The sequence below is a fragment of the Rhinopithecus roxellana genome, chromosome 14 (assembly GCF_007565055.1).
Source record: "Rhinopithecus roxellana isolate Shanxi Qingling chromosome 14, ASM756505v1, whole genome shotgun sequence".
NCBI classification, from domain to species: Eukaryota; Metazoa; Chordata; class Mammalia; order Primates; family Cercopithecidae; genus Rhinopithecus; species Rhinopithecus roxellana.
In genome coordinates, this window is record NC_044562.1 from 52,785,666 (window position 1) to 52,810,562 (window position 24,897).

General features: G+C 35.8%; 1 protein-coding gene across 1 annotated transcript in view; it reads right to left on the reverse strand.

The window, feature by feature from the left end:
- Positions 1-24,897, reverse strand: part of ITGA4 (integrin subunit alpha 4) — an 82,211-nt gene that overhangs the window by 12,823 nt on the left and 44,491 nt on the right. Inside the window, exons 16-21 of the mRNA XM_010368683.2 lie at positions 16,290-16,439; positions 14,309-14,385; positions 3,866-4,016; positions 2,711-2,806; positions 1,981-2,060; positions 945-1,034 (exon numbers count right to left, since the gene is read on the reverse strand). Coding sequence (XP_010366985.2) covers positions 945-1,034; positions 1,981-2,060; positions 2,711-2,806; positions 3,866-4,016; positions 14,309-14,385; positions 16,290-16,439 — 644 coding nt within the window. The remainder of the gene's footprint in view (positions 1-944; positions 1,035-1,980; positions 2,061-2,710; positions 2,807-3,865; positions 4,017-14,308; positions 14,386-16,289; positions 16,440-24,897) is intronic.

Consider the following 24,897-nt stretch of genomic DNA (forward strand, 5'->3'; position numbering starts at 1 on the left):
GAGTGGCAAGATAAACACTGAAAACCAGGAAACATGCAATGAACTTTTTATTTGCTTACTCGTGATTCTCTAGGTCTTACTCTGCTGTGAAGGGCCTTTTTTCACCTGTTCGCTTTATCTCAAACTTAATACTCAATTCCATCAGACACTGACATTTTACATTTACGTGACTGTATATCACCTTTCTAAGTGGATAAAGTGACTGGGGGACAGTTTAGATTTAGAGCAACAGGAAAGGCTCATCTGTCTATTTGTTCTGTAACTCGTATCTTCTGTATAAAAATGTAGTTCTAAGGACTAACAGCATGAATAAGTTCCAGTGGAATTACTGAAGGTTTCCGTAAGCCCCCTTTAATTCTTTCTCCACACATCTCCTTCTTGGATGAGAGGGGGGTCCACGCAATCATTAAAATCACAAGGAAGCAATGAATTCTGGTACTTGGGCTGTAGTTGAGGAATCTGGTGATCCCATAGCTATAAAAAGTGGACAAGGGACACCTTGCAACCAGATCTCTCACATCGCATTCCATTTGCCACGTGTATAGATATGGGTCTGCAGAATAGTGATTTGGCTAAGTTCACACTTCTCTGAACTTCTCATTTGACATGGGCATTGAGTATGATTATGCAAACTGCACACTGCCTAATTCCTGATTAGGATTACACAGTGCACAACTGAAAGGCTCAGTGTGGCCTTCTCTCCCAGTAAGAAATCTCCTCCCACTGGGTACTAGTTTGATGTAGTATCAGTGATGATTATAGAGTGAATTATTATAATGGACAGCTAAGTAAGGGACTATAAAAATGAGGTAATTATTGAAAGATAGAAATAGTACCCTTTTTATTTTAAAAAAATTCTAGAGTACAGTTTTTTCATTAATGTAAGAAGCAAGGGAACTGTAAATCAGCTCTGAATTTGAAAGGAGGACTTTGTGTCTACTTACCCATGAACAGTCAGCTTAACCTCATATTTTAAAGGTATTGCTACAGTCACTCTGCTGTGCTTTAGACTGTCCATTTCCCCTTCATTTTCACTACACAAATAGAAGACACCCTGTTAGAATTCATCAAGCAGAAAAATCTTCAGAGAGAACTAATTACATACCCTGTATACCTAATATACTCAGAGGTTTGTTTAGATGCTTTTTGAGGAGTGGGGATAAAAGCAGATATGGCAGTAAAAATTTTTTAGGACAAGGATGGCAGAAAATTTCTCTCATTAAACTGTTATCATTTGCTTCTAATGCTAGAGGAATTGTGGTTTTTTTTTTTTAACAAATAGTTACATTTATTAGATTAAAAGTTGTTTTTTTAAACATTTATGTTCTAGATAGTACAAAAACCAGAATAAATAGGTAGTTTAGAAACAAATTTATTACTCTCTTTAGATTGAAGAAGTATTTTTGCAAGACTTAATTCAATGATCAAAGAAAGCACATCAATCATAAAAGTTTTTAAATCGTATAGCAAGTGTCATACTGCCTTAACCTATCTTTATAATCAATTTTACTTATAGAGATTTTTAGGATGAGAGGGTGACCAAGTTGTTGTGTTAGGTAAAATGAAGTCCATCTTGATGTTTACTCTGAATTTTTAAAAATATGTTGAAACTTCATTCATGAAATAGTCATTAACGATTCCTATTTACTCTAGGAGACATATCTATGTCAGTCATTGCCCTCACTTTTAAATCTTGTAGAGTTATTACTGTTTATTCTGTTTTTGATTTCAGATACACAGAGTGATTCGTGACACATCATGTCCACTCTAATCTAATCTAATAAATACTTAACATAGCTCAAGAGCTAAAACATTACCAGTCACTCCCATTTAACTATGTTGTTTGGTTTTTTTTAAAGCAGACCATGTAAGGGAAGTTTTCTCTCACAATTAATGGAACATAGTTTTATGGTTTTCCTAATTCCCCCCTCAAAATATGGGGGTGCATTTCTAGTTCATTTTTTTAACAATAACTTATACCAGGTAGCATGCACTGTGATATTGAGGTCCTCTTCTGCTCTGCTGAGTGAGCTCACATCCAGGAGAAAGCTAATATCTATCTGTAAAACACAGAGCAGGAAAGCCCATTAAAAAAAATCTTAAGTACATTTTTTATAATCTGAATTTTTTTCTTAAAAGTTTATGTTCTATGGAATGTAGAATTGAACCTATTCTAAAGGCATCAGCTACTCCTCCCTTGGCAGTAAGATTCAGGGAAGTTGTTGGGGTTGTGACAATTTTAAAGTACACACATTTACACAAGTAACATTCAGAGACAAAGGCTTCTCTGAATGTGAACGCAGGCAAGTCCAGACTGACAAAATTAGAAATGCTTTCACAACTTGAGTGAAGACTCTTGCCACAAACACCTTTTTGTATAGCAGAGGTAACATGCCTGGCAGACAGGACCACCTGGGGTGGGGGTGGCGGGGTGGGGATTGTTGGGGAAGGGTGTGAAGGGGGAGCAAAATTCTGATTGACACATGCACATGTCCATTTCGATGTAAACATGCCACCCCCTTTAAAACAGCAAACATTGCCAAGAATATAAACACAAAGCTCAAAGATTTCAAGAACCAGTTTTATTTCATCATTCAGCTACCTACCCTAAGCTAAAATATTCATAACATTTTATATGCAACATAAAGATAGGGAAGAATAGAAAAATATTCATGATAGTGAACAAAAGCCATAAATGCAAAACACTTACCCTTGAGAGATGATCTACATATATATAGCCAATACTGCAGTCAAGTTGTACCATGCCAGAGTTATCTGTGACTTCACAGGTTATTTGCTTCTCTTCCTAATGGGAAAAATGAAACAACTGTTTTGGACAGGAAGGAAATAAAAAGTTTGTAACATATGTTTAAGGATGGTTATGGAAAAGAATATCCCAGAAGTATTTGCTTTCCTAGGAAAACTATTTTCTATTTATGTTTATGTTTGAGATAAATAGAAATATAAATGATATAAATATGTGTACATGTGTATATGTGTATATATGTATATATATGTGTATACATGTGTGTATATATACACACACACATATATGTATAGATGTATACCCTAATATTCAAACAGATTCTCCACAAAAAAAATTTCTGGACTTGTAGCTTTCATTCATCTTGGTATATTCCCTATTTAATCCAGGGTCTGAATTCCTTGAAAAATCATGAGGCAAGGAATCCATAAGGTTCATATTTTAATGGCCCTCTTCTGTCTGGTATGTGAGAATGTGTTTAAGGTATTTAATCAAAATAGTTATAATCTCAATAGGTGTAATGAGGTTATAATTGCAATAAATATAAAATGCTTTAAAAATAGTCTGAATATCTGAGTTTCCACTGTTACTTTTGCTAGTATTGCAAACACTAGAGAAAGAAGGTAATAGATATTTGTGAGAGGTCAAAGGTCACTCTTGGTGTGAAGGTGTGGTCCCTGGACAAAAGACCAGTGAATTTGATAAAGGACAGAGAAAATTCCATTAATTGTCTGAGCGTCACCTTAAAATAAAGAACAGTAACTCTGGAGTCCAGGATGGAGGATCAATGTTACTTGTGCAAGGACCACAATCAAGGGGCATACTATTTCAACATCAGACGTGTGCTGGCTACGGCAGTGAGAATGTAAAGGCACCCAAACAGCTTCCTCCTACTCCTAGCACTGGAAAACAGGAGGCTGATGCCTTTGGACTTTAGACCCAAGAACTTGCCATTCTGAGCAGGGGCACGGAAGAAGTCTGCAAATAACTAAGAGCCCAAGACTTATACCCCAAATCAGTGAAGTGAATTCTACCATTTACTTTTAAAAAATTAAGTAAAATACTAAGTAGTATCACGCTATTGTGGTTTACAGTACTTACCAGCTCTAAAATCTTAATGAAGTAAAGACCCATAGGTAGTCTGACATGTAGAGTCGTTTCATATGCATCATCTCCAGCATTAAACAAGGACACATTCAACATTAATGTCTTCATACCCCCAACAGCAAGGTAGGTTTTATTTTCATGGGGCCTAAAAATTAAGTAATATTATTTGGTTCTTGTTTAGGAAATAAAAATCCCTCTCTCTGTATATAGGCATACAAGGATATATGTATGTAATTTATGCTGAACATAAAATACTAATTTTCTTGGAGAAACAATCATGGGATTGACCCTATGCAAGCAGATGTAAACCCATATTAAAAAGAACTCTTTCTCATGTTTTTGGTAAATTAAGTCACCTATTACCCAAGGAAAGTTTAAGGAGCTATAATTAAAATCGCATCTTTTCTCATTTCTTTTCTGCGTAACCTCTCGCTTCTATAATTTTAACATTTTCCTGACTTTTTCATAACGTTTTCTAAAGGCAAAGCAGTTTTTCTTTTCTTTCTTGCAAGCCTAAAATAGACATCGAACTAACTGCTGCCTGAATCAAGGGAGGAAAATGGAAGGAACTGGTAGAAAGGAGAAGACTAAAAGGAATGCTTGGTAGAAGTGAGCAAGGCAATGAGGAAGAACTACTATGTCCACCCACAAGTGCGTGGCACTAAAATCTGTGGGACTAGAATTAAAGTGTGAAGCAGCTGGTCACCTCCACCAGTAACTAGGCCAAATTTAAAAACAGAACTGGAGAAATGCTTCATCCTCCTGTGTACTGCAAAGTATAGATTGCTGCAAATCCACACATATGCATGAGTTCAAGTCCTGGCACTGCCAGCAGTTCTTTCCAGTGGGGAAGTAATTTAGCATTTTTAAGCCTCAGTCATCCTATTACATACCACCTACCATTCAGTGAAGATCTGGGTCATGTATACTGTATGAAGCCCTTAGAATATTTTAAATATGAAGTATTTGAGACATAAGGAACTTATTAAAAGGCCACAGCTAGAATGTTCTAAAGTCCTGAAACAATTGCGAATTTCTACACAGTTCATTCTTTTTCCCAGTGAGAGGGTTAGAACAGCTAGATGCTAAGGAAAACTTTCTGTTACAGCATGTCATTTTATAAACTTTCCCCAAAGACAGAAGTTCTTAGATATCTAGTAATTTAAAAATTGGAAAAATTAGTTCAAAGTCAAGAAGCATGTTACCCAAAGCAAAATATCAGGTGAGGATAAAAAAAGATAAATATCCACCTAGCAGTGCAGAATTTAGAAAGTTTCTTCAATAATGTTTAAATTGTGTCCTTTGAATCAACATTTGTAAAGAAGATTCGTGTTTGAATAAACTTTTCATGGAAATAGGAAAGATACAGTAGGAATTTAGTAGTTTTTGTGAATTGATTAAAGACAAAGTATGTAAGCACAGAGTTTAAGAACATGTTTCAAAATTTCTGCTTTTAAGTATTACTTGAAGATTCATGAATGAATATAATTGAAAGTTTCTATACAATAAGTCAGGCACTAAGTTCATTGTTCCCAAATACCAACACATTTCACTCCTTCCTAGAGCTAATATAATAAAGGAGAGATGTGTAAATAAATGTAAAAAATAATATACAGATGAGCAAGAGTTATGATAGAGCTCTGAGAAACCACTTTTTGCCTGAGATAGTAAAGACATGATTTTTTTTCTTTCTCTACTACTATGGCTAAATTGGCTGCTCAAGAAAGATTTTTTAAGTCTGAAAATGTCATGATTGAACCTAAATTCACTTGGATTGAGTTTCTAATTGATTTATCTGTCTCAAGTCCTTCTCCTCTCCTTTAATCCAATCCTCACACTACCAGAGGGTCATTTTCAAGAAAGCAAACTAGATAATATAAGTGTCTGCTGAGAAACTTACATTGCCTTGGAGATAAGAGTTCTGACTCCTTAGCGTGACACAGAGGCCCTCCAGAGTTGGCCCCTGCTTCATCACTTTCACTGCACAATTCATTCTTATGTTTCACAATTTTCTACAAACAGGTGTCTAATACATCAAGATGTTTTGTGTCTTCCTTCAAACTAGCACTCTGACGTCAACATCTCCTCTTCATGCATCTGACTTGTACTTATTCTTCAAGATTTAGCTTAGATGTCAATAATTCTTCCAGCCAAAACTCACTGTTAACCACCTTCACCTTGCACTGCTCTCCCCTAACAGCATAAGGTGGCAGCTTCTCACCTCTCCCAAAGTATACTGGGCACCTCTATAATAAAGCAGTATTTTCACAATGTCAAGTCTCTGTCTGGTTCCTCTCACCACTAGACTAATTTATCTTGGGGAGAAGATGCTGGATCATGATTAACATACTTTCTCAGAGCCTAAGAACACAGTATTACAAAAATATAAGCAGGTATGTACATGTCTGCATTAAACATAAAGAAGGGTTTGGTGGAGTCCAAGCAACATGTCAGAAAAAAAGGGAAATTATTGGATAAGTTATTGACTGTTAAAAGGTTATGAAAGTATCAGCATAAATACTGTCATGTTATAGCCTTAAGCCACGTTTATCTGTTCTATGATGGCATACAAATTCCAAATGCCTCACTAAGTAAATATCTAGTATTACCACATTGTGATCTGTACCCCATCCAGAAAACCTAATGTTTTAGTGGTGATAAACCTACTGAAATGACTTATAAATTAATGGCATCGTATGACCATGGCAAAATCAAAACTGGAAATGTGATATGGTTTTTGGGAATTATTCTTATGAACCTGGGAATATGCAAATAAAATAACTGGACATTTTCCCCCACTTTTATAACTCTAACTTCTAAGAAAACAGGCACTTCACTTAATGCTTGAAAGTTCCTTTTTCTATTTTAAACTTATCAGAGTATAATACATGCATAGAAAAATGCACATATCCTAATTGTATGGCTCAATATTTTTTATAAAATGAATACATGTGTTAAGCATGCAGATCAAGGAAAAAAATATTAGCAGCCCTACTGTAAAACCCTCTGCAATTTGTTTCTTCCAGTTATTGGCCCCACCCTTCTTGATTTTTAATAATATAAGTTGGTTTTGCTCAATTTTGTATTTTATATAAATGTAATCTTTGAGTATCTGTTCTTTTGCATGGCTTTTATTCAAAATTTTGTGAGATTAACATATTGGTACACAATTGGTAACAATTGGTAGTTGTAAAATGTTAATCATTGGTGTATATAGTCCATTTTATGAATATGCTGCATCTTATTTATCCTTTCAATTATCCATGGGACTTTTGACAATTTCTATTTTTGGAACTAATACAGTTTTTTGGTCGACATATACATGTAATTCTGTAGGCTAGATATATATTTATATCTATCTTTATGTTCTATCTAGGAGAGATTCTTATAAATTTTTTTTTTTTTTTTTTTTGAGACGGAGTCTTGCTCTGTCGCCCGGGCTGGAGTGCAGTGGCCGCATCTCAGCTCACTGCAAGCTCCGCCTCTCGGGTTTATGCCATTCTCCTGCCTCAGCCTCCCGAGTAGCTGGGAGTACAGGCGCCCGCCACCTCGCCCGGCTAGTTTTTTGTATTTTTTTAGTAGAGACGGGTTTCACCGTGTTAGCCAGGATGGTCTCGATCTCCTGACCTCGTGATCTGCCCGTCTCGGCCTCCCAAAGTGCTGGGATTACAGGCTTGAGCCACCGCGCCCAGCCTGATTCTTATAATTTTTTAACCCAGGGTTAATTTCTTTAAAATATTTGAATCTTGGCTTATTTTGGCAACCAGCCTAAGTTATATTGACAAACTATGTTTATAAAACAAAACATATTATCAGGAACTTTTAATAAAAATATATATACTTTAGAATTTCCATGTAAAAAGCAAGCATATCATAGAGTAGAGGTCTGTAAACTACTGCCTGAAGGCCAAACTCACATGTCTGCCTACTTTAGTAAATAAAGTTCTATGAGAACACAGCCATGCTTTTGCACTACAGTGACAGAGTCGAGTACCGAGTTGAGTAGTTGGGACAGAGATCTCTGTCCCACAAAAACTCAAATATGTACTATCTGTCCCTTCACAGAAAAAAGATGCAGGCTCTTGCTACAGAGCAATCCGATTGACGAGTAAATTACAAAATAAACATGTAACATATTACCATATTTAATTGAAATCTATTTGTACTATTCTGACCATAATAGAAACTTCATTGTTTCAGATGGCATAGGATGCAGTTCTTTACCCCAATAAGCCATATAGAATTAGAGAAAATGATCCCCCAGTCCTCATAACTCCTCTAGACATGGAGAAGAAAGGAAAGAATGCTACTTCCATATGCATCATCTCTACGTTGGGATCCTTGATTTGAGCAGTTGGATATGCTAGAAGAATGTGTAATAACAAACAAAGCAGTAATTCTAAACCCTGGGCACTACTGCAGGGTGGAGGAGTCTGAGTGACAGTGTGCTACCACAACATTTTAGGGAATGGCTGTGATTTACTTGTGCCTGTGTTGTAAACCTTGGGGTTAAGTAGTATGCATCTGCTTGGTGGCACTGTTAAATGGGAGAGAGGAAATGTGTGGGAATATGGCTGTCCCACATCCCCCCTCCTTACCACCCCAACTCTATAATCATGTTAGGACTAAAGCAACCTAAGAGGTTCTAAAAGTAAACTTCAGCTTGACATTAAAGTTTAATTAAGACTTGTAGAAGAGCTGCCCAGAAATAGACATTTATAAAATATTCTGGCTTGTAACCAAAGCATTAGTCACTGAACACCTTTGGGAAAGAAGTTGGCACTTAGACAAGCAACAGAAGGTGAAAGCACTGCATAAACAGCTAGGTTCCAAGACAACAGCAAATTAAAGAGAAACACAATGTTCACATTTCAGCAGCTAGATTCCTGGTTTATTTTCCATTTTTAAGCTATTTTGCCACATTACCATAATTACAATTCTACTTTTTTTCCCCCAAATATACATCTTACTGTAAATTGATTCATTAACAAGATGCTCTCAGAAAGATACCTACCAGCTTCCTCTGTGAGACATAACAAAGAACCAGGTGCACATCTGGAAGTGCGACAAGACTGAATCAGAGCTGTCCCCGGGACTCATAGTTCATTCTTCATTAAAACATGCATAATGCAGACTTGAAATTTACAAAGCAGCCTAGAATCCATGTAACTTAAACAAATCAAGGTACTGTGTACGTACAGAATCATAACTTAATAAGTGACAGAGGAAAAATAGAAAAATGATGTACTGCAGCACCAGGTCTATGTTTTTTTCTGAGTGAATAATATAGCTTTATTTTGCAAGAAATGCTCCCCAAGTCTTAGTAAAATGAATTCATCTTGTCTGCCTAAAATGAATTAGGGCTTGATAGCTAACTTGTTTTTAATCAAGATGCTAGAATAAAACATAATGTAAACTGATACCACACTTCACTATGTCAAGACACACGACTCATTTATTTGACAAAAGAGTAACCTGCAGCAAGTAGCCTACAGGACTAAGTAAAATTTTTATATTTTTTTCCTTTACTACTGACTTCAGGGAAAAAGACAACACTGAAAAATTCTTGCCCACTGGAATAGACAGATTACCTGACATTTAGGAATATTTTGTTAAAGACAGGCAAACTCACTGAGGTTAAGGGGAGAAGAGCAGAAAAACCTAAATTAAAAGATTGAACCAGTAATTAACATGTCTTAGTTTATAAAGCATATACTTCATTCTCCCACAACTTTATGCGGTCAGTGAGGCAAATATTCCTACTATTTCCATTTTAAAAATGGACAATTTCATCAGACTAGCTCTTTGGGGGATTAACAGCATAGTGGCAGATGTTGCTCACTGCTCATTGTCTAGCCAATGGTGATTTCCCTTCTTAGCTGCCAACAGAGCCCTGGATTATGCAGGTGACAGGCAGCATTCCCTTAATATTTCAGAAGACAGACCTCTAGGTTCAACTCCAGAGAATGTATCACAATAACAAAATAATTGAATCAGGATCAATTTACTGTGATCATGATGACTCCATTCTCCTTCAACCATGACAGAATCAGGGATAAACAGGTAACACAGGTCTGGTTAATCAGAATACATCTAATGAGGCACTGCCCTTCCTGGAAGGGCAACTTAAAGGGGACAAAGCACTTTTGCTCTTTTCCCTTTTCTCCTGCTTGATGCTGCTCAGCTGTACTGTGATCATGAGGAAAAGCTAAGAGAGCTGGAAAGGTAACCATCAATGTCCAGTCTTTGATAGCTGTTCACCAAACCTGTGAACATCCTTCCTCAAGACTGCTTATTATGCAAAATAATATCTTTATTGTCTAAGTCACTATTATTTAATTACTCCAAAACTTGCAATTAGAAGTATTCCTAACAGATACAGAAGCAATTGTTCAGGGAAAGCTTACATCACTCATTCTGGAAGCACAACTGAGGTGCAGAAATGTATTGCGGTGTCATTTACATGAGTAATCTGTATCGAGGATTTGATTTTAAACTTCCTATGTGGTGGCTAATACCTTCTATTATATTTGCAATCTTGAAGTCATGTTGGTTCATCTTTATTTTGCACCGGAAGTCCTTTTAAATGTAGTTTATTGTCCTAAGCATTTAGACATTCAGGAGGAAGCCTCAACTTAATGAAGAGATGAGAGAGAGTGGATAAGCACTGCTTAGCGTACTATTGACAGTTTATTACTGTGGTCTTCAGAAACTCATGTTCTTTACTGAGTAAATACATTTACCTAAAACAGGTTTATAGCTCTGGGGCACATAAATACCATTAGTGCCAGCAGAGTTATAGCTGGGAGAATGCATGGAACATATGGTCACAATTCTCCTACTGTTTCTGAGAAAGGAGAGAGGACACCTCTGTGGGAGAGACATATTTTTGTCTGATAGAGTATAATTTACTAGAACACAAAGCACTTTGTCAGAACCTTTCATTGTGGTCTAAGAAATTAATTAGAAGCGCTCTCATTTGAAAGTTCCTCAAATAAATTATCATTTATCTAACAGAAATACAGAGCCTGTAACTTTCTTAGTTGATAAAAAAACATGGTGCCTACCACTTTACATGGACATTCATGCCACTTCAAACCTTGCAACTACTGAGTCAGTCACAGCCAGCTATATTTTCAGGATATAAAGTTTATATGCAGAATTATGTATAGAATTGGCAATGTTTCATTTTATCACCAAACTAAAAAATCTTATCTATAGAAATTCCAACCACAATATATAAAAAATAGTAATGACTTCTATTGAGCCTTCGTGTAAATCAGGCTTTGCACTAGGCATTTGGTCTGCATTATTACCCTTTAAGACAACCTTAAAAAGTTGGTACTATTTTTATCCACTTAGCAATGAGGAAAGAGGTCAAGAGAGGTTAAAAGTCTTCTCTGAAAAGGTCACTAATGATACAGTAGATATGGGATTTGAACCAGGTCAGCTTGACTTCAAATCTGGAAGCTCTTCACCACTACCACATTGGTTCTTAGGTTTCAGTGTGATAAGAACTTGGAGCTCTATTAATTGTGAAGATCTGTGGCCTGGTCCCCTTTAGTTCTGACTTGGATGGTCTGGGGCCTAGGAACCTGCATTTCTTTCAAGCATCCAGGTGATTCTCATAAAGGTGGCTTAGAGACACCTTAAGAAACAGAGCCTTACACTCCATTTAAAATCATTATGCCATTTAAAATCATAATGGGTTTGATAGGCTACAAGAAATATTATCGCTCTAAATTAAAAATGCAAAGTAGGTATTTTGTTGTGAGAAAACATGTAACAAAGAAAAAGAATTCATTAAGATGAATTTTCATTCTTCAGGAAAGAAGCACAGTTAGTAATATTTTCTTATAAATGTCAATGTCTCATTTTCTCGTAGGCCAGAGAGACTGCAATGAAAGGTGATAGCACAAGCGTCTGATTTAAGAAAATGAAAACCCTCCTTTACTTGCAGCTTAGAAAAGATTTCCCCCACACAACTCGTCTTCTTATCAAAGACCCATGAGGGTAAAAACATCAAGACAATTAGGCAGTTTAGGAAGAAAATAAATACAGAAATGGGAAGATTATAAGTTATTCAACTAAGAAATCACCAAAGGCACCGCCCTACATGCTGGGATACAAAGTAGTCAGTAGTCACTGTTTTTGGATTATCTGAGCAGTTAATCTGGGTAATTTAAGTATAAAGTCCAATAATTAATCAAAGCTTTTTGGCCCTGCACTATGGACTCTCAGGCTAAACTGACATTACCTAAGTAAAAATAATTGATTCTTGGCCGTATGTGATCCTACCACAGTAGGGTACTCAACCCTATTTGTCAACCTTTTTACTTATTCCTAGTTGACTTCCTGTCCTTTATCATAATAGCTATTTTGAATTTTTTTTCCATTCCTTTCAAGTTGCCAAACATATCTTCAATGCCTTCAATTACCATATATAAACTTGCTTTTTATCCTAGCCATCCATGAGTTCTCTGTATTTCCCTTCCTTCCACACTGAAATTTCTTAATGTCAAGCATCTTTTCATAGCTTGTTAGCTTAAGATAAAGAGATTCTTAACTAAGGCTAATTCCTCTACCTATGAATCTGATCCCTTTTGGGATCTTGTTCCATTCTCAGCAAACCTCTCCAGTCACCTGCAGCACTTCAGGCACTGTTAGGCATTGGGAACACAAAGATGAAAGGACAGGACCCTGCTTTGCAGCAGCTTCCAGGACAGTGTGGAGACAGACTTTCAATAATCATGAGCACAGTGCCATAGGACCAAGGGCACAACAGAACTTAAGTTTAACCAGCTGAAGACCAGGGGGCTTCCCCTAGGAAACAGCTTAGATTTAAAAGATAAATAAAAGTTAATCAGGTAGATGGGCAGAAGAAGTGAGAAGATACAGAGGTTCAGGAGAGCATGGCATAACCAAACAACCATAAGTATTCAGACATTGATGAAAAAACTCCCTGGGGAATTGGTGAAAAATACCACCCAGGAGTTTAGATTTTAAGTCTAAAATGAGTCACTGAAGCACTGTTATCACATGTGTATGCTAATAATGCAAAATCAAAGGCCAGTATCCTAGAAAGCAGGAGAACTTAGTGACCTAGGTAGGATAGTGAGTGCCTAGTTTGGAGTAATAGTGCTGTAGGGATATCAAAGCATGATGGATAAGAAAGACATCTAGGTGGTAGCATTGTAGAACTTAATAGTTCTGGATATCAAGAACAAGAAAGAGAAAGAATGCAGATTGAGCCCTAGGTTTCTGGCTTTGGTAACTTTCTAACAGCCATGTCATTCCTGGATAGTGCCTGGGCAGAGTGAAACTATAGGGCACCCAAAAGGACATGTCTAATAGCAAATTTGATATGTGGGTGGGTGTGAAACGCAAGAGACACTGGTTTAGGCTCATTTGGCTACTTCTGCACTAAGAGTTCTATCTTGGCATTTGCCAGTGATGCCCATTTTTTCGCCACCAGTCACATTTTATTAATAAATGCTGACTTCCATGACCTTTCTTTAGACATTATGCTATCTGATCTTTTTACAATTTTACAATATTGTCTCCCTTTTTATATTCTCCATTGGCTATTTCACCAGGGACTTGGTTCTCTTTAATTCCTTGAAGATGCCTTCTCAGTCTCCTACAGGGACTCCCCATTTTTAATCTCCTTGAATAAAACTGTCCCCCAAGATTTGATCCATAATTTTTTCCTCTATAAAATTCACATTTCTATCCCTTGGGCCATCTCACAAGTCACTAATGAATAAAGGAACTTCCAAACATAATCCTGAACTAGATTTTCAAGTGGAACGCCACATATAAAAGTCCCTCCAAATTCAACATGCCCCAAATTAAAGCTGCTCCATTTATATCCCAATCTCCCAAAAATAGTTCCCTGTTTTCCTGCCCTGTCACTGATGCATCTGCTTCCCCTCTTTCACTCGCCTTCTATGATCAATCCTCAACCTGAAGTGTTCATTCTCTCTCTCTCTCTCTGGTCCTTGTTTTCACATCATCTCTTTGATATGCAAAATGATTTGAATATAGGGGATCCAGATATGATACAAAATTGCAGTGGTTTATTTGCCATCATAAAATAATGACAGCAACCAACAATTATCCAGTCTTTGCTTTGCGCTAGATGCTATTCTGAAGCACATCACATCTATTTCCTTTTTCTCCGTTTCCCTTTCTATGAATGTAGAAGAGCAAGATGGTTTCTTCCTTTTTAAATTTGTCATACTTGGATTATAGATCAGTCTGAGTGATATCATCCATTTTCTGGGCAATAAAAAAAACTAACCATTGTGTTGCTAATTCTTTAAATGCTGTTAATTTTCAAGGGTTAGCTCTTATTCCTTTTCTTTTGGGAATGCAAATGCACACACTCATTACCCCCTCTTGATGAATAATAGAGATTATACCACATATACTTACTTCAAAAACCCAATCTTTGCAGAAACCTGTAAATCAGCAGAACAATTTTCATGGGCACAAAACCTTGCAAAGCTTATCTGGAAATAAAATGACAATGTTTTTTATTTTGATTTAATCAGCAAGTATATTTATATATATATTTTAAAGAAGATGACATCTATGATGCATGAGAAAAATAAAATTGATACATCAAATTGACAACTCTTTATTTTATCTCTTTTAAAAAGTTCAATTTAAGAATTAGTAGGGTTCAAATGACAATTACTTGCAGGGCTAAAAGAGCTAAGTTCTAAATAGGTAAAATTTAAAGACCAAATTTTATCAGTGAAATAGATTTGGAAAAAAAAAGTTAAAGGCATTAAAGGAGTTTATTAGCTACCAAGATTTTTTTTTTCATTGGGTTCCTCTCAATTTTCTGGTGCTGCAGTTTGATCCCATTTATTACATGTAAATAATGGCACTTAATTTTGGCAGATGTTGTGACAGTGATTTTATATTCACTGAAATTAGCTACATGGAGATACTTAGAAATTTTATGTAGAGGAAACATTGAACAAAATTAAATAAGGGTTCCAGAATTTAATTAACTCTGAACTTTTAAATAAGATCAATAAATACTACAAAGGACCTAGGAAGACCCAAGGCATAAGCTGGACAAAAGGAAAAAATGGAGAGAGATAAAAGGGAAGATAATGGGAACAGGTAAAGAGAGACAGATGCAGAAAACAAAGAGAGATCTAGAAAGTCAGAAGGAGCCAGGCTCACTAAGTGTGAAGTGACTAGAGTACTGTCAAACAGCGTGCCTAAAGTTGGGGGAGAAGTGTAAATATCTCTCTAAATAAATATGATTTTTTTTCTCTCATTTCTATTGGTAAAGCAAGTTGTTCTAAGAATCAAAATATAAATTAATGTAACTACAAATTGCTAAGGTTTTGGCTTGTGTACTTGCAATACTGAGATTTTCACTATTAAAGACATTTACAAAGAGCTGATGTTGAAGACTGAAGTTTAACAGAAGAGTAAAAACAACCCCTGGCTTCCGTAAATATTTTCGTATGAGGGTATAGAGAAAAATATGCTCTTCAGTTATCTTCATTTGATCCTGTATTCTAGACTAGACTAGTGGTGATTGTAAGCTCAATTATCTTAAAGTGACTATGGGGCAATTTTGTCTGGACAGGATATGAACTAGACCTTTAAATGTCCCTTTCATCTTTTACATTCTGTGTGTCATTAGTGAACATTTTAATGAAGGCTTTTTACAATGCCCAGACACATCCTGTTTTTGGACAAACACTATGTCTTTGTGTTGGCAGACAGTAAAGGTCTGAACAACAGGACTCCTGAGAATAAATACACTGTCAGTGAAACTTAAATATTTTGGGATAATTTAGAAAACGGTTCACTGGTTAGAATGTAGGATCCATCTCAAATGCAATTGATCCCGGGATGTGGCTGAAAAGCATATAATGGATTTTTTAAAGAAATTATTGTGTTTAACATAAACACATGTGTCTGTAAATGGATAAAACTAAGCAAGGAAATTTGATTATGAAGACGTGAGTGAATCTGTGAGTAGGATGAAAGCAAGGGAGACAGGACATGAGAAGAGGAAGATAAACTGAGGACACATGATGACACTGAATAACTAACATTAATACAACCTTCTCCCATTATGATTTTTCTCTAGTAATATCTTTCTTCACTGGCAAGGCATCAAAAATAGAACAGTAGCATTTTATATGATAATCTACTGTTGTGATTAAATACATATTTTAAAATATTCAGTTCAATATCCTAAAGGGAATATAAACAATTTAAAGAAATGAAAAGACACATCATAAATCTATTTTTATGTTTTTAAAAATTCATAAAATTAAAAAAAATTCTGACATATAGTTCACTTCTTCAGAATGATGCCATATTTTAAAAATTTGGTTAAATGCCACATAATAATTTGGATAAAGGAAAATACTCCTACTGTTTTTTTAATTATGTCTTTTTCTTTCTTCTGCTGAAGAATTGGCTGAAGTGGTTGGAATTCTTCTGTGCTTCGTTTACTGATGACGTGAGGACCAAGGTGGTAAGCAGCTTCAATCTGAATTGGGGTGCGGATGTCCCGCACATCTTTCTAAGGAAAATAACAACCATATGCATTAATAACAAAAACAAGCATGTAGATTAAAAAAATATAAAACTTCTTTCCTGAATAAGGCCAAACACTGTACATGGAAGACAAAGCAAATACTTATCTTTCATCTAAATTGTTAAAAAAATGAAGATGTATATTTTTTCATATCACACAAAATCATTTATGTTTCTTATGAAAAACACAAAAAGAATAAAAATGAAAATAATACCATCCAATAATAGTTATAAAGGTCTATACTTGGGAGTATTTTCTTCCATGCTATTTTCTATGCATTTAAAAGATAACTTGGTATTATATGCATTTTTCATGATATACTTTTTATAAATCATTTCAAAGTGCTTTTTATCCCATTTAACATTACCCTATACATTTTCTCTCTCTCAATAACATTTTGATTAAATTTGATTCATTTGACATTTAACATTACCCTATACGTTTTCTATCTCTCAATAACATTTTGATTAAATTTGATTCATTTGACTCCAGATATTATAAAACATCCTTTTTAGTTATTCCTTTTTTTTTTCTTTTCTTCTTCTTCTTCTTTTTTTTTTTTTTTTTAAGAGATGGGATCTCTCTCTATCAGCAGACTGGAGTGAAGTGTAGCTCACCACAGTTCTGAACTCCTGGGCTCAAGCGATCCTTCTTCTTCAGCCTTCAGAGTAGCTAGGACTACAGGTGTGCACCACCATGCCCAGCCAATTTTTTCATATTTATAAAGGCAGGGTCTTGCAATGTTTCCAGACTGGTCTTGAACTCCTGGGCTCAAGGGCTTCTCCAGTCTTGGCCTCCCAAATGGCTGGGATTACAGGTGTGAGCCACCATACCCAGCCCTTTTCTTTTTTTATGGAATTTTTCTATTATATTTTCTAACAGATATTGAATGGTATACAGGCAAAGTATTTGTTTTGTACATCTAATTGTATATACTTGTCACTGTACTGATTTTCTTATTAGTTGTTAAAGTTTTTTTTTTGTTTTGTTTTTTTGTTTTTTTTTGTTTTGAGTCAGAATCTTGCTGTGTCACCCAGGCTTGAGGGCAGTGGCATGATCTCAGCTCACTACAATCTCCCTCTCCTGGGTTCAAGTGATCCTCCCACTTCAGTCATCCGAGTAGCTGGAATTACAGACATGTACAAACACACCCAGCTAATTTTTGTATTTTTAGTAAAGACCAGGTTTCACCAGGTTGGTCGGGCTGGTCTCAAATTCCTGACCTCAAGTGATCCGCCCCCATCGGCCTCCTAAAGTGCTGGGATTACAGGCTTGAACCACTGCAACTGGCCATTTTTTTTTTTTTAAGTTTATTGTGCTTTTATACTTCACAAAGAACTCTTGAATTTATTTACCGATTACGCAGAAATTGTAACCCATTCACAATCCATTCTGCCCTGTATAACATTCTTCTACACTTAATATCTTAACTAATGTCTACACAGCATTTCTTACTCCTATTCTTGTTGATATGTGGTCACAAGTTTTTTTTTTTATAATCAGATTTTTAAAATTCATTGTCTTGTGTCTCCAAAGAAACAGCTCGAGTTTATTACAAGTGATTGTCAATTCTTATATTTTAACCTTTATTTGTATATGCAGACATTTTCTTTTAAAAATATTTTCTATCAACTTACAAATGATTTTTTCATTTGATTATTTGCTAGCATCATTAAAATATTCCATATTTTCAAAATTGTTTTCTTACACACAGTGAAATAATCAACAAGAAAATATCTTTGAAAGTATTTGTCATTCGATTAAGTAAGCACTTCACTAGATAGTAAAAGTGTCCTAGACTCTCAAGTCTATGAAAACAAAGAGAGTCAGCCCTCTGTACCCATCGGTTCCACATCTGTGGGTTCAGCCACCTTGGATCAAAAATAGTTGGCAAATAATGGATAGTTGCATCAGTGCTGAACATGTACAGATTTTTTTCTTGTCATTATTCCCTAACCAATAGAGTATAACAAGTGTTTACATAGCATTTACATTGTATTACATATTATAAATAATTTAGAGATGATTTAAAGTATATGAGAGGATTTACAAAGGTTAAGCGCAAATATGGCACAATTTTATATAAGGGACTTGAGGATCCTTGGATTTTTGTATCCAAGTGGGGTCCTGGAATAGTATCCTGAAACCAGTCCCCCATGGATACTGCAGGATAAGTGTATATGAAAATCAAATAACATATAAAACACAGTGTCTCTTAGAAAGCACCTGTTCAAGCAGTCCACAGTCAGAAATGTGATTTTCAAAGGGCACTCAACTAAACAAACTTCTCCTTTTCTAAAAGGGTAAGCTAAAAAGATTTTACTACTAAAGTAACCTAAGAGGATTTATAACAGAATTCAATTGAGAAATTACATAAAGACATGTCAATGAGAAATCTATAAAATAAGATTTTAGACACTGCAAAAATTAAAAGTAGAAATGATCTCAGGATATGAGAGAGCAGTTCACATCACCACATATAGCCCACCTACACAGAAACTAGTGGAGAAAATCTATGCAGTTTTTGATTTTCTTGGTATTAGAATTGTTGCGATATTCAGGAGATAATTTGAAGAATTGGTCACAATTCTTTCATACTAATAATTTAGTCTTTCATACAAATGTGTGATGTCTTTCATACTAATAATTTAAGGCTCAGTTTTTACTCTACTTTTCATATGGCCATTTCAATCTATAGGTTCTTCTCATTTTAAAAAATAGATTCAACAAATTCCCTCTTGACCATTAAAGAGTCAAGTGTTTTCACCCAGGCTAGACATATTAACTTAAACCATAACTGAGGTTTATATTATGCTAGATGAGTTCCTCAGGGTAGACCCATGACACTGCAATTGACAGACCTCCTACTGAGTAATGTCAGTGGACCAGGTTTCTATTTATCTATAGACATTTCAGGATTGCAATATGGCTTAAACATTACTGCCCCAAGGCAGGTAAGGAATAGATTATTTTCAAAGCTCATCAATTAAAAATCCTTAAGGAATAGGCGCCTGTAATCCCAGTTACTCAGGAGGCTGAGGCAGGAGAATGGTGTAAACTCGGGAGGCGGAGCTTGCAGTGAGCTGAGATCCGGCCATTGCACTCCAGCACTCCAGCCTGGGCGACAGAGCGAGACTCCGTCTCAAAAAAAAAAAAAAAAAAAAAAAAAAAAAAGAATAGGGAAAAAAATACCTATCACACAGATTATTGCTGTATTGCTATATTATTTATATAGTAACTTTTGATAGAAATCAATGAAGTAATTTAATAAAGATGACACACATCACATAAAAGACTATATCTATTCTATATCTTTGCGTAATTATAAACAAAAAGGTTGTAATTTTTTTTTCTCTTTTCATTTACAACATTATCAATTTATGTATATAGTGGTTAAAACCAATAGTGGTCTAAAGGTGAAGCACTGGTGTTCAAATCTGGGGTCCACCACTTATTATCTATGTAACATTGGGCAAGTTTCTTAATTTGTCCATGGCTTAGTTATCTTATCTGAAAATTGGAATAATAACAATTATGGTGGTTATACCTATACCTTATTGTTGTGATGATTAAATGACATACTGTCCATAAGGCAGACATGACAAAATTTGTATGTTGCTTCAAAATGCAGGCATATAAGCCAACTAAGGAATTACTAAATTTCAGTTTCCTAGACTAAGAGATTCTGGTGAACATTTGGAAGGAATAAGAAAACTGAACTACTGCCAACCAATCAACATTAAATAGAAAATTAGTTACAGAACAAGGAGTAGACCTCTATTTATTAAACAGTATTTAGAACATTTGGAGCCTGAATTAGAGTACTCAAGATCCCTGATTACTTTTCCAATCTTATACAGAGATGCTTTTATTAAATTACTTGGTAAGGGATCATCTCAACATGAAACCTTGACCATATAGGAATGCTGCGAATCAAGGCCAAATCCCAAGTTATCGACTTGTGAAAACCGAACAGCTTGAAGCCCTGAGTATTACAATAGCAAACTTGATTAAATTATTCCCTAGGTGTAGGAGCTAGACGGCCACTGATTGTCCCTCCACATGTCCACTGTTTTAATTCTTCTCAACAAGCTTGCTTTGACCAAATCACATGCTATCTAATTCATATTAATTTTCCACAAGGTCTTCTCTACATCTGGTGTATATTACTATCATTATCCTAATTAGCTATTAATTACACTTTTCTTGCAATATATAAAATGTACATGCACTCTTGCAAAAACTGCATTTGACGGATATACACACTAACTTTAGCAGCTCCACCTACAGACAAAATCTGTAATATCAAAATGTCTTAAAGTGATTAAATATTTGGGAGTAAAAAAGTAGATTTGTTTAAATTTTAAAATTTGGATGGGCATGTGCTATGTATATTAAAAATAATGAAGATTTCATGCCACATTTTTATGGACAATTACATAAAATAGGGTGCCCACAAGCATGCAAATTAGCACATGCCTGAAATTATATAACGTCTGTCTTCTTGCTTGACTTTCATAGAAATCTGTATTTCTGGCCAACTTGAGAACTGAGCAACAGGCCCATGTCCTCCTGTTAATTTATTTAAAAGGTGCGCCAAAAAATTTTATATCACTAAACAATAATGTCAGTAGTAAATATTTGAAGCTATCTATTCATGGGTCTACTGTGTCCAAGGCAGCTCTAGGGATACAAAACTGAAAGTCAGTGCCTGTCCCAATCTATGTTCCACAAATCCACATAAACAGTGTGGGGGATGAATATTCTGATACAGACATGCCCAAATACAGAAGAAGTAGGGCCACCTAATCTACACATAAAAGGGGTTGGGGAGGCTCTTACATAGGAAGACTTTAAGCAAGGAATGTGACTAGATTTTTGAAATACCTCTCTGGTGCTTATGTAGGGCTTGGGAAGGAAAAGCTGAGACCAAGACATAGGTTGGTACCTGAACCATCACCATCTTGTAAAATTGCAGTCCCTTTATGTAGTAAGCTTGTCTCAAGTGGTAGAGAACTGTTAAACATCTGACACTACAATTTCCTGAGAAAAGACAGCACCCCCAAGACAAATGCTCTAACCATGATACCAACAGAACATTCTCAGATTTTTCTTATAGAATTTTTTAAATAGCACCAAGAACATAGCATCCATAAATGTGTTAAATAATTATTTTCTGCCTTATGTAATGGATTGTGCTAGCTCTAAGAATACAAATATGCAAAAGATAATATCCTGCCTCAAAGATCTTGCAACCTAACAAAAAATTAAAATGTTATAATAATCAATTTACTTCTAGAATACCATATTAGTACAATTATATAGTTTGCTCACACTTAGATTTTCAGCAGAAATGTCTGCATATATGAATCAGTCCATAGTGTGCTATCATTAAAAAATTTCTTCTTTAGAGTAAATGACATTTCATTAAGCTATCTATGTGCATGTATCACTCAACAATATAAGCAAATGAAATTAAAAAACACACAAAAAAATCTACTAATCAAATACACATTTGTTTTCCTGAAATTACTATGGAAAAAAGATGAGTTTTAGAAGTCACCTAAAGATTTACATAGCAAAATGAACTCCCTGTATTTCAGAAATCTAAAATTCAGGAATTTGAGAAATCAAAGAAAGAAAAGAATTAACTAATCTACACAGGTAGGTTGATGTCATGATTTTAATAAAACACGCTAAGGCCACTGAATTCACTGTCTCTCAGAATATCTCTGGGGACAGGCATTCTTTGTTCAGCAACTAAGCCAGTAGTTCTAGCTTTGTCGGAAATGCAGACAAACAGGCAATCTTTTGCTTCTTTTGTTATCCCAATGTAACACCCTTCTTCTCTTCTCAAATATCAGGGGATATTTTGATGCAGAGATTCCATCAAGATCAACCAAGAGATATCATCCGTCAACATTTCAAGGGAAGTTTCACTACCATGGCTGCTCTAACATGTCTAAAAACTGCTTCGAGTTACAGTTTGGGTTTCTCTAAATCAAAACTGCCTCAAAATTATCCCTTGTCCTAAGAAATCTCTAAAATTTGATGAAGTTGTATATTTAAATAAAGCAAAAACAAAGATTTTCATATACTTACATAAATGGAGAAACACCTTTTACATAGAGGAAAAAGCAATGTCTAATAGAAGAGGATTTCAATAGATAAAACACTAAATGATATAAATGAAATTAACCATTTCCCTTATATTTCAGACATATCATTATGAACTCTTTAGCAAAAGCTAATAATTATATGGCTCTGATGGCAAAAATTAAAGCTTGGCCTAATTATAATCAACTAAAATACAAAGTTTTTTTTTTTTTTTGAGACGGAGTCTCGCTCTGCCGCCCAGGCTGGAGTGCAGTGGCCAGATCTCAGCTCACTGCAAGCTCCGCCTCCCGGGTTCACGCCATTCTCCTGCCTCAGCCTCCAGAGTAGCTGGGACTACAGGCGCCCGCCACCTCGCCTGGCTAGTTTTTTGTATTTTTTTAGTAGAGACGGGGTTTCACCGTATTAGCCAGGATGGTCTCGATCTCCTGACCTCGTGATCCACCCGTCTCGGCCTCCCAAAGTGCTGGGATTACAGGCTTGAGCCACCGCGCCCGGCTTTTTTTTTTTTTTTTTAAAAAAAAAGACAATTTCTTCCTTATTTTTTGAGGAACAAATTTTGACCAGTCAAGCAAAGTAATCCTGTGTGATACTATTTTAATTATGATTAGACTTAAGAAAACTGATTCCCCTACAAACCAGATAAATGAACACATAGCCTCAGAAAAATAACATGCTAGAACAAAAATCTACACGACAGTGATATAGATCCTTATTAGACAATTAAAAATGCAATTAAAAATTCTCTAGTCCAAGAAGATCTAGCATAAAACTAAAGAATTGTGATTAAAAGAGAATAAGTTTTTAAACATAAATTTTATATAAACTTAAGATCTGGAGTCTTTTTGACAGCCGACTTGCCCACCATCAAAGAACACAATGCATTTTGTAATTAAGTTTAAAGGCTTTCATTTGCATAAGGTAATCAAAGAATTGTCAGCAAAAATAAAAGCAAAATTCAATCTTTTCCTCACTTTTAGGTCTCCAAGGCTTTTACGTTTTATATCTGTGCCATCTTTGCAACTCAATCTCTTTAATAGTCAATTCCAACAATTTGCTGATTGTACTGGGATCTCCGATGAAATTTCTTTCCTGGTCCTTCACCCTCTTGGTGTGACCCCTCCCCTCCTTAGCCTGCTTCAACTTCACAACCAAAAATATAACCATTCCCTTGTATATTCACTCCTGCTGCATGCTCCTTGCTTGCTTCACTCTCTTGATCAAACCACAACCCTGGTTAATTGTAACTCTTCGTCTACTCCTGAACGTTGAACGTGACTGGGGAAAAACACACACACACACACACACACACACACACACACACACAAACACACAGGCTACACTCAGTTTATGACAATGAGTGCAAGTGGTCCCAGACACCATCTGACAACCACCCTGTATTTTGTTACTCTCACATTCTCCTGGAAGACTATTTCACGTCTTCCCAAACTCCAAATACCACTTCCTTCATCTATACTCTAGTTGATGAGTTTGCTTCTTAGTTCACTGAGATTATTAAAGCAATCAGACAAGAACTTCCATAGTCCCCATCACATCTACTCAGCATCTGCAAGCACATACACAGATGAACCATGCACATGCCTATCTAGAACCAACCCTTTCACTTGTACATTTAATCTTTCCCTTTTTGCCTTCAAGAATTTAGTTCCAGCTCTTCTCCCCTGTCACATATATCCCAAGTTTTTCACTCTATTGCAGCATGCCTATCAGCATAAAAACATGCTAATGCTTCTGTCTTAAAAGACAAAAACCCAGAGAACTCTTCACTTCAGCTACTGACCCCCAATTCCATTTCTTTGGTCACCTTTGAGGCAAAACTTTTGAAAGAATAACCTATAATGCTTCCAATTCCTTTCCTTCCCCCACCCCCGCCACTACTGTCTGAAATGCTTTTGTCACCACCACCAACAGCCTCCACATTATAAATCTAATGGCGAGTTTTCAGCCCTCGTCTTATTCGATCAAGCTGCTGTATGGAAAACATCATCATGCTTTCCCCTTTGGCTTTATTCACTTCACTTCCAGGATGCCCAACACTGTTGATTTGCTTCCTTTCTTACTGATTTGACCTTCTTATCTCCCCTGTGGGCCTCTTCTTGCCAACCTCTTCATGTTGTAGGGGCCCAGAGTGCAGACACTGGCCCTCTTCTGATCTCAGCCATCTTAATATGATTTTAAATACCATCCATATGCCAAAGATATATTGTTACCTTTCCTGTTCTCTGCCTGTCCTCAACTCAAGATGAGTATATACAAAGGCTTAATTGATATTTACACTTAAAATAGGTCTCTCTAGCTAGCAGGCCCA